The following is a 9,705-nucleotide window of genomic DNA, read 5'->3' as shown; positions in this document are numbered from 1 at the left end:
TCATAGCGTCGTTTCTCTTTTCGTTTTCTTTTTTTTTTCTTTTTTTTTTTTTTTTGGGGGGGGGGGGGGGGGGACTGCTGGCTGTTCGAACACGCAGGGTAAGTGTTCAAGGTGTTTTATATTGTACGAATAATCAATAAAATTTTAAATCGAGCTCTCAACTCCCCTGAAGCAACGCGCACGCTGCAACACCGCCGGCGCCGCCCTAGCATGCTCGTTTACCGAGCTTGACGTCATGGTGGGCCCGGCCAATTACGGACAATAGCGGCGTTTACAGCGGTCCCGCTGGTGCTTGTTTTCTTGTAAAAATTGCCGTTTGCGCTTCTTTCTGCCATTTTTAAGTATGACAGTCTTGTTCAGCAGACAAAAAAAAAACTATAAAATGCCGTCATAATTTATTTTTTGCGAAAAACGTTTCAAATTACCTTCAAGAGAAGAAGCTGCTGCGGATTAAGCGAACTTCGATCGGTTTTGTATTCCTAATGATCGAACATTTTTCCAAGCAAACTGGCCGTGGTATTGGGTTGATTTGTTTTAAATGACCAAGACATGCCCTTAGCAGTGGGCATACACATGAGATCAGCGGCGGTCAGTGCGACTTTGTTGAGATGAGGCAGTCTGGACGCACACACCAGGAGAAGCGCTTATGATCGCAACCCTGTATTGCTAAGGTAAATCTGAGTAATAATGCCTCAGAATCTATACGTGGACGGGTATCAATATGCATGTAAGTGTTTAGCCTGAGGCGTGTTCCATGTGCGAAATCAGCGATGAAGTTTCGATAAACCTGCAGTGTCTTCAAACTGAATGTGTCTGGGCTCTCCAATAGCATATTTTATAGTGATCACTGAAACTCGCAACGTTTGCCATTTTTTGGAATGCATAGATTTACTAGTGCCGGCAGCTGACATAAAACAAACTTTTGCAGGATTTGCCGGAAGAGGACGCTATACGTGGGCACCTGGACCCCCTCCGATGCCAAGTCCTGCATCGCCATCAGGCGAGGCAATTCTTCCCGAGTACCCAATACCAGGGATGTTCCCAACCCGTGGCGCATTTCTACCGCCATACTTTCCTGGGATGCCAAGGATGATGCCGGGAATGTTCCCCGGCATGATGCAAGGAATGTTTCCCGGCATGATGCAGGGAACGTTTCCGGGTGTTATGGGTGGTATTACTCCCGGAATGCCTATGTATGCTGGAACGATGCCAGGTTGGTTGCAATCATTTTCTACACAGCTTCCAAAGTTCCGTCCAGGATCACGCTGAACGGCATTAGTGTTTTGTCCTCAGTATATGCTCGCTTAGGGGCATCTGGTTTACAATGTCATAAGTTGGCAACCTCCACTGGTTTACACTTATTGAATCAAAGAAATACTGCTGGCTCTAATCAGTCGTAAGCTACTACACGTCAAGCATAGTAGGCTGTCATAGTCGGACAAAGCATGTAGACACTTGCTGAGAAGCTTGCAGCTGAGCATGGTAGCCTCACTCCGTGTGACTGATTCAAGACATATGTAACTGTTTCCAATAGCCTGTTTGGTGGTCTCATGAGGCATCTTAAAAACCAGGTGGTATCGCGGGTCACTGCGCCATGTTTGTATTTACGATTCGCTGCGTGCCATGTTCATGTCGGTGGAGACGCGCCTCGTACTTTTCAGTGTGAGCGGCCAGGCATCATATTTTTTGCGATGAAATAGCAGAGGCGTGTTTATTTACAATGCAGTTGGGAGCGGAATAAGGTGAGGCCTGCTAGCTCCAAACACCACCGCCTCTTCTTCCCTCTATTCTGCTACCCAACACCTCGTCGTCGTCAGTAGCGTTACAATATTATTGCTAGAAAGACAATGTTCGATCAAACTAACACACTCATTCCCTGTTTCTACATTTCTCGGCAGGTCTGGCGCCACTTCACCCACAATCACCCATGATGATGGCGCCACCGTACTTCGGCGGCACTGGTGCGGCACCGTATCAAGCACCACAAGTTACGGTTCTACCGCAGGTCACCGGCTCCCAACCTTGCATCGTCACAGTTCCTACCGGAAGTGGTGGCGGGGGCTATCAGCCCAGCTTCATCCCGATACCAATACCGACGCCCGTGCCGACATCGGTTCCTGGAGGCGGCGGTGGAGGAAGCACTGTGATTGTCACTGGCAACACGCAACCACCTCCAGGCCCCTACGCAACTCCATACCAGTACCCACCTCCACCGCAGCAACACCAGAGCAGCGAAATGGCCGACACAGCAGCGCTGATGATGATGATGCAACAGATAAGATCCATGATGTCTGCTCGCCGAGGTAGAATGAGAGGCAGAAGGATGCCTGAGGTCGATCCAGAAGACATGGTCTCGCCCCCACGCTCCCCGGAGGCCGCAACACCTAGCACTAAGAAGGGCAAAGAGAAGAAGGCTGCACGTAAGAAAGGCAATTCGGGAATTCTGTCACCATATAACGAAAGCTTTGATCAAGAGAAAGACGTTAAGAGCCCGGCCGGTGAAAAAGAAGAGGAGGCTGAAGAAGCAAAAGATGAGAAGAATGAGGCAGGAAAAGACGCACCTAAGACTATAGAAGGAACACAGGAATCTCTGGGCAAGGGACCCGATTCGAACGCCCCGGCTCTCAGCCTCAGTTTTCCTAGGTAAAGGTAATACAGCTTAGATTAACGAGGCTGTTCGCGCTTTGCCTTCAACATTTGTGCTATAGACATGTTAATTACCTTCGTAAGATTCTCTTCTCAATGATAGAGAACGAAAAACAAGTAGCGCTGCTAATTACTGAAAACACCCACATTGATTTAACATTTGTTGTGCCTGTGTTTTTTCTTGTTTGACTCTTCATGATATAAACTTAGATGGACGTTGATAGTAATGAACTAAATCCTGTTACTTCTCCGGCACACTCAATCTCAAGTTCTTATAACTCTGCTTGCTGCCGCTTTATTTGTTTGGTTCACAGGCGCCGCACAATAAAAAAGACAAAATATATACTACAAAACTGTGTAAAGAATTTCACAAAATATTTTGTATTTCTATCGCAACGACAGACTTTTTTGTACTAATTTAGTACTTTTTTTTAGTTCTGCAGTTTTTTGTGCTTTTATCTATTCTGTAATTCTATAGTACTTTTCTTGTAACAACGCGAAGTTCCGAAGCTTTTGCGGAAATTGGTTTGGCCAGAAAAAATACGTAGTGAAAAACCACGCAAAAATTTCGTTCTGATAACAGAAACTTTTGGATAGTTTCTTTTTTCGACTGTGCCATTTCTTCAATAGGTTTCACTGGTGCTTTCTTCAAATGAAGTCCCCAGTATTGTCTTTCTGACTCTTGCCGAATATGGCATCACAAGCGATGGGCGTTTCCGAATTATGTGGAACTAAGCTCCTCGAAATAGTTTTCATAATTCTGGAAAAACTACTAAGGGTATAAAGCCAAAAAAGTCTCCTCCCTCCCTTTTTAAACTCGCGTATATGCACAGACACAGCGTGCGTATAGGCACAGACGCACGCTCTCACGCATATGATAGAACGCAAATGTTCAGGTTAGCGCACACAGTGTCTAGATTAAAAGTGCTCAGTAATATTTGTAGTTAATATCGCTTATAGCACTCTGAAATAACTCCCACCTCCTCATCATATCGGTCAGAAACTCAAACTTTGCGATCATAGAGGCTGTGTTTGCACGCGTCCTGACACCGCGATATCATTATATAATCCAAATTTTGTGAGAGAAGTAGGCTGTAATGACCCCGAGTTCACTTACATCTGCCACAGTTATAATGAACACTCGCTTATTAATGCGTAAGCATTAAATGGGCATGTCGGCAGGTTCGTGTCATCACGATTTTGTCCGCATGATTACGCTCGAATGAAAGGATCTATGAAAAAAAAAAAAAAAAAAGAAAAGAACGGTTGCATTAGATAGAGAATGAGGAAATCTCACTGGAGAAAATTATTGTGCATGTGGGTTACTTATATAAGTAATTAGGCTAGTCTTGAAAAGCTCTGAAATAGAATGTGGCTTTCGACGCGTAAAGCCACTTGGCGAAGAGGTTAGCCAAAGCAATAAGTGCAGTAATTTGTCCAGTACTCGACGTCGTTTCTCTGCGTGATCGCATCAGTGCAGGATATAGTTAGTTAGTTATGTGTGGTTTTATGGCACATAAGCAAAAGTGGCTATCATGCGCCAAACACAGGGTTAGATGATCTATCAGATGTATAGGGTTATATTGGATTCAAAACATTGGCTTTCTTCAGAAGTGTGCGAACAATCGAAACATTGACGAGTGCTTGTTCTCCTAAAAGCAATGCAGGGTGAAATGGAATGTGTTCCTTGTAAAATACAGTAAAATATTTTTCCTGTGTTCTTCAAATTGTGAGCATGATTTTAAAATATTATTAACTGTGAGCTCCTGTCCACACATTTCACACACAGGTTTGTCTTTCTTTGTTAGTAGGAAGTTATGAATGATGTGTGTGTGACCTATGCGTAAGCGACATAAAATTATCTCTATGAATCGTTTCTGATGATTACATGATTGCCATTTTCCTAAAATGGGCTTTATAGAGTGAAGCTTGTTTTCTGCTTCACTTTCCCAAGCAGCCTGCCATTTATCTCTTAATTTTCTGCGTACTAACTTCATACAATCTCTGTGCGGCGTGTCTATTCGTTCTATTTGCTCATTTTTTGCTCACGCAGCACATATATCTGCTTGTTCATTACCCCTAATCCCAACATGACTGGGTACCCAGCAGAATTTTATAGTATGTCTTCGTGCTGTGATCTTTACTATGCCGTGTATGATATTTCCTATCAGTGTTTCAACGGCATTTTTGTAGTTTATTGCAGTGATGACACTTAATGAACCTGTGTAAATGAGGCTGTTTTTGATGTTCTCATCCAATATTTTCTCCGCGACAACGCAAACAGGATAGCATTCGGCCGTAAACTGCAGGATATAGTAGACGTAAATATTTCCGTTGGGGAAACTAGCTTTTAAGATATGAAGTTCTCAGAGCATAACTTTTCACCAAGACTGCGCGACAAAATTTAGTAGTTTATATTCCCGTAAAACGATAAGGACACCGCGCTATATTTTTGTTTAATACACACTGTTGCTAGCTACACTGTAGGTACACAAAGACTAAATCAAGGTAAATATTCGGAGACAGCCCGGTTTTGCAGCTTTAATCGTTAAGGACAGCATTCACTCTAAAACATACTAGGGCCATTTCTTAACCCTAGACCAGCTACACCAGTGTAGCAAATCCCCTATACCTAAAATACTTTTTTGCTCCACTAGTGTAGCTGGTATATATTAAAAAATAAAAATGGCCTTGGTGTTACTATCCGGCATCCGGCATGAAAACTTGATGTTTGTATCACAATGTCGCAATCGCTAATCGCTAGCTCGAAATTCCCTCCACGTGTACAGATCCCACCAGCGCTGATTGCGAGTGATTTCTTGAAAGTAAAAGCAAGGCGGCTGAACTGAACGAATTAAGTATGTTCAAAATATGGCTAACGTGAAAATCGCAAAGTGACACTCTTAGGCATAGACGATTTTCAAGATTGCACGTGGCGACTGCATTTATTAGCCGTTGAACTACGCATCATCTTCTGAAAAGAAAAAAAAAACATATAGGGATGCGCTTAAGTCTGCTTACACGCAAAAATGTGAAATCATTGCAAGTTCCGTGCGTAGTTCCGATATTATTTCTGTGTTTCGTTTCTCAGTACCATTACTTAGTTCAATTCAATTCAATTCCATTTATTTCACTCAGTGATGTTAGCTTTAGATGCATCAGAAATCATGTGGGTCCTTAGCCTTCTCGGCTAGACTTGGGCCGATGCAGTGAGTACAATAATAAATGTAGCGGTACAAAACCAATGGTTAAATTCGAACAAAGTCAAATTTTTGCGGTCAAGGACACAGATTCTGGCGGTGGCCCACCTAAATTTGCACGTTGCCACTGAGTTGTTCATAGCCAATTAGGTTAGATACTAATTTTGGTCGAATTCTAATGATTCCTGAAAACTTGACTGAGGATTTGCAACAGCGTTATAGGGAGTATGCTAAGTCACAGTGATATGCACCCTTTGTAGTGCATATCACTGCGAAAGGCTTCGGGCCTATCTGATTGTCTTATCGCCACTTGCACGGCTGAAGTTGTAAACTGCCCACAAAGGGGCACCCGTGACGTCACCTGAATACCTACTATAGGCTTTCATCGGTGGCTCTCTTTGCGGATCCGCCTTCCCTTATATGCATTTTACAACCCGCCAGCTCATTAATAGCTTTTTGTGTACCACCTATCTCCCACGTGCATAGTAGCGCACAGTTCTAGCTACCACGTCTTCTGCACAGCCATCCATGATTGATACGAGGCCGCTTGAACCAACCCCAGGGGTAGCATTTCCAACTCGGGATCCAAAGGGGTATTTGGATCCCCATCTCGGTTTGGCAGCTCCTGACGAATCGACAATGTCATGTGGTTATCTGACGTCACACAACAACGGCGCAAATCACTGTCACCTACCAACTACAAGCTATCAGAGGCACACGCATGATTTTTCGCACGCAATGCCGGCAACGCCCACTCCGAATTTTCTAAGGAACCTGCTCCTTTAGTGCCACCGCTTTGATAAATGTGCGCGCTCATTGACCACTCACGTCCTATGCCTTCCATCGCAGCACGACGGCGCTCGGACAACACGTGACAACAACGGAGGACGAGACAGAGGCTCCCGCCGGGTATAGCTTCCTTGGTATCTGCTGCTACGCCGTCTTCGTGGCTTTTCTCGTTTGTCTTGTCACCCTGGCCGTGGCACCGACCCTTCTGCGGACTTTACTGGGTAGGCTGCTTATAAACGCGCTAGCACGTGCGCGAAATCTCGTAGCAATGTCTTAGGCGGCTTCAACGCAAAATCGCTTTAAGGTTGCGACGTGACCGGTGCTCTCTCAAACGCCTTCCAAGGGATAAAATTGGTGTAATGAATCCCCGTTCCCATGTGCATACTTTTGCTGACCGCTTCCCATGAAAAGAAACAATAGGTGGTTACGTATGACACCATCCCTTAATTCGAGCCGACTTGACAAAACCTTTCTTTTACATCAAACACCATACCATATTGTTTAAAATACATATGAATGGCTTTAGACACCATGTCTTTTTTTTTAATCCAAAGCAGAGCATCACAGTAACTTGAATGGATGCATACTTTAGCTTATAGTCAGTCAACTTGTTCATTGGCTACGTAATTATGAGACAGGTTAATGTTTTTGCCCTTTTTAACGTTGTCTATAGAGCGCCGCGCTTCATTGTTGGTCTTGTTAAAAAGAGGTAGCATGTTAGGCTACCGAAACGGTGAAAGAATCGTATATAGGTGTTTTCTTGGGAAGATCATATGCGGGTTTCGTGTGACACTATAGCCAGTCCGCTCCGATTTATGCGCACCATTGGCCACGCTGACCTTATCGCATGGTAATAAGGGCAGCCATGCGCATCGTCGTTTAGCTGAAAAGTCACGTCGTCACATGACGCTTCGCACTTGTAACCCATTCTTAAAAAAAAGGAATTCATAACCGGTAATCATTTACAAAAGAAATATAACTGAATTACTCGAAACGTTACTGTTTGAGAAAGCAATCATTTGATTACAAAAGTGCACAATTACAAGTAATCAATTAACTGCAACGCTGGGGGTAACTGTTCGCTTAGAGGGGTTTCGTTGTGCGGGAAAAGTAATCTTTCAGCACAGGTGAACGCTTCTTTGTGGTCAACAGATAAAGTTCGCTGTACAATTTTCAGCTGATTGTCAACGACACTGCACATCTTCCCAGTCATTTCGAAGCTCTTTTATTGTCAGCCTATGTGTTAACGGGGCATCGCAAAGCTGTGTCACTACCACATGTTTACTACATTTCTTCGTTACTTGGTCTTATATATATTATGCGTTTTCCCTTCTAATAATCTGCTTGCGCTGATACTTTTGGCAACAACAAATGCCCCTCAGTAAGTCAATATTAACAAAATACTATTTTATCTTCAGTAGCCACGACATTTGCTGATGGGGTTACCACCAAGCAATTCCTAGGGCGATTTTGACTACGGGTTCGACTATGTAGTTTTTATAGTTAATTAGAAGGTAAAGGAAAATAGAATTTACTTTCATTCTTTGACCATGATGGCGCTTGCGTAGCGACGTTCATCTAAGAGCTATTATTGCCACCAGAACCAGATAATTTTTTACCCATTATTCGCATTGTTTTGTGCAGTGGTTCTTTACATTTTTGGCCATATCACAAAAACCCTTCTTTACGACAACTGCACACTTGGAAAAGTTTCAGCAGTTGATTCGATCCAAACTGTGACTGTATGGCTAACATGGAAATGCGCTGCTCGAAACATTCCCAATGATGTTAGTCCAGAAATCAATATTCGTCATTTACTTTCAGACTCACTCGGCCTCGTCACACGTGAAGAAAAGAAACCAGGCTCGGTAGACAGAGAGAGTGACAATGCAAACGAGACACAGCCCAATAATGCATTTGCCAGTGTCGAAGAGTCAACCGAAGCCTCATTTTTCGACCTCGCCGAAACTTTCGGTGAAATCGGAATCGACGACGAGTTCCGCGATGGGGAATTCGCTGCCCGGATTCTAAAGACCTCGCACACCGACTCGATTTTTGACTGGCTGGAAAAAGTTGGCCTAAACCCAGGATTAAAAGATGAATTTATGACGACAACGGCCCCACTTCCCTTGCCTTATTTCAAGAAGCGATTGCGGAATGGACCAAATCGCACCGTCCGTGATGACCATTTTCCTTTTAATGCGCGAAAAAGACGTCATAGATTTATTCATTCGGTTCGTGATCGCAGCGACGCCTACGTGAACGCGGCAGGCTCAAGTGGGCGAAAAACTACAACCAACAACACAAACAGCGTTTCTAACCTCACATTTACGGCAATGAAGACAACTTCAACAAACCATAATTGGGGACGTTCGATAACCTTCGAGCCACTGACCACAACCATCACAGCGAGCACCAAGTCTCTGATCAGGGAGTTGATTGACAATCTTCTAAAGCGATCGCACGCCTCCGCAACGGCTACGACCCTGTGGCCTCTCCAAGACAGACTACCCTACCTTCCCAAGACTGTATACTTCGACTGGGTCCCTACACAGCCTAGACCCACAAAGACAGCCCGTCGCAATAGAAACCGACGGCGTGGAAAGGGCATCACTCTAAGCTTCCGGTTGCCGGATGTACCGACCATGGATATTGGAAAAATTGTATTCTACAAGGTGTTCCGTGACTTTGGAGACGAAGAGACTACCCATGTGTAAAATGCGAGGGACCCGAATAGGCAAAGCCTGATCTTTGAAGCTCGTTATTTTCAACTAAGGCATTCCATACCTAACGTCCAACAGAACGTTGTTTTTCAGAAATGTGGCGGTGGATTTAGATTTTCTTGAACTCTTACGCGGAAATGAGCGACTACAAACACGGCATCCCTTCGTCGTTGGACGCTGCCAACACTGATATGATGTTCTTCCTTTTTTTGTTAATGATTCTGATTTCGAACTTATAAGCAGTAGTGTATCAAAACATCAAAAAGTTTTTTTTACGTTGTTTCGTTTTTAAGATATAGTTGCTCTATGCCGCATAATGATTAGAATCGAAAGAAGTTCACAATCAA

General features: G+C 43.9%; 1 protein-coding gene across 1 annotated transcript; it reads left to right on the top strand.

Moving 5' to 3' along the window:
- Nucleotides 1-1,851: 1,851 nt before the first annotated feature.
- On the top strand, nucleotides 1,852-9,352 carry LOC146207409 (uncharacterized). Its single transcript, XM_084576713.1, has 3 exons — nucleotides 1,852-2,643; nucleotides 6,696-6,856; nucleotides 8,460-9,352. The coding sequence occupies exons 1-3, from the start codon at nucleotides 1,928-1,930 to the stop codon at nucleotides 9,350-9,352; spliced, it is 1,770 nt and encodes a 589-aa protein (XP_084432839.1). The 5' UTR covers nucleotides 1,852-1,927.
- Nucleotides 9,353-9,705: the final 353 nt, after the last annotated feature.

The sequence above is a fragment of the Amblyomma maculatum genome, chromosome 1 (genome assembly GCF_055883805.1).
Source record: "Amblyomma maculatum isolate TAMU_Amacu chromosome 1, ASM5588380v1, whole genome shotgun sequence".
In the NCBI taxonomy this organism is placed as follows: Eukaryota; Metazoa; Arthropoda; class Arachnida; order Ixodida; family Ixodidae; genus Amblyomma; species Amblyomma maculatum.
The sequence above is the reverse complement of the archived record's forward strand: the minus strand, read 5'-3'. Positions and strand labels throughout refer to the sequence as shown.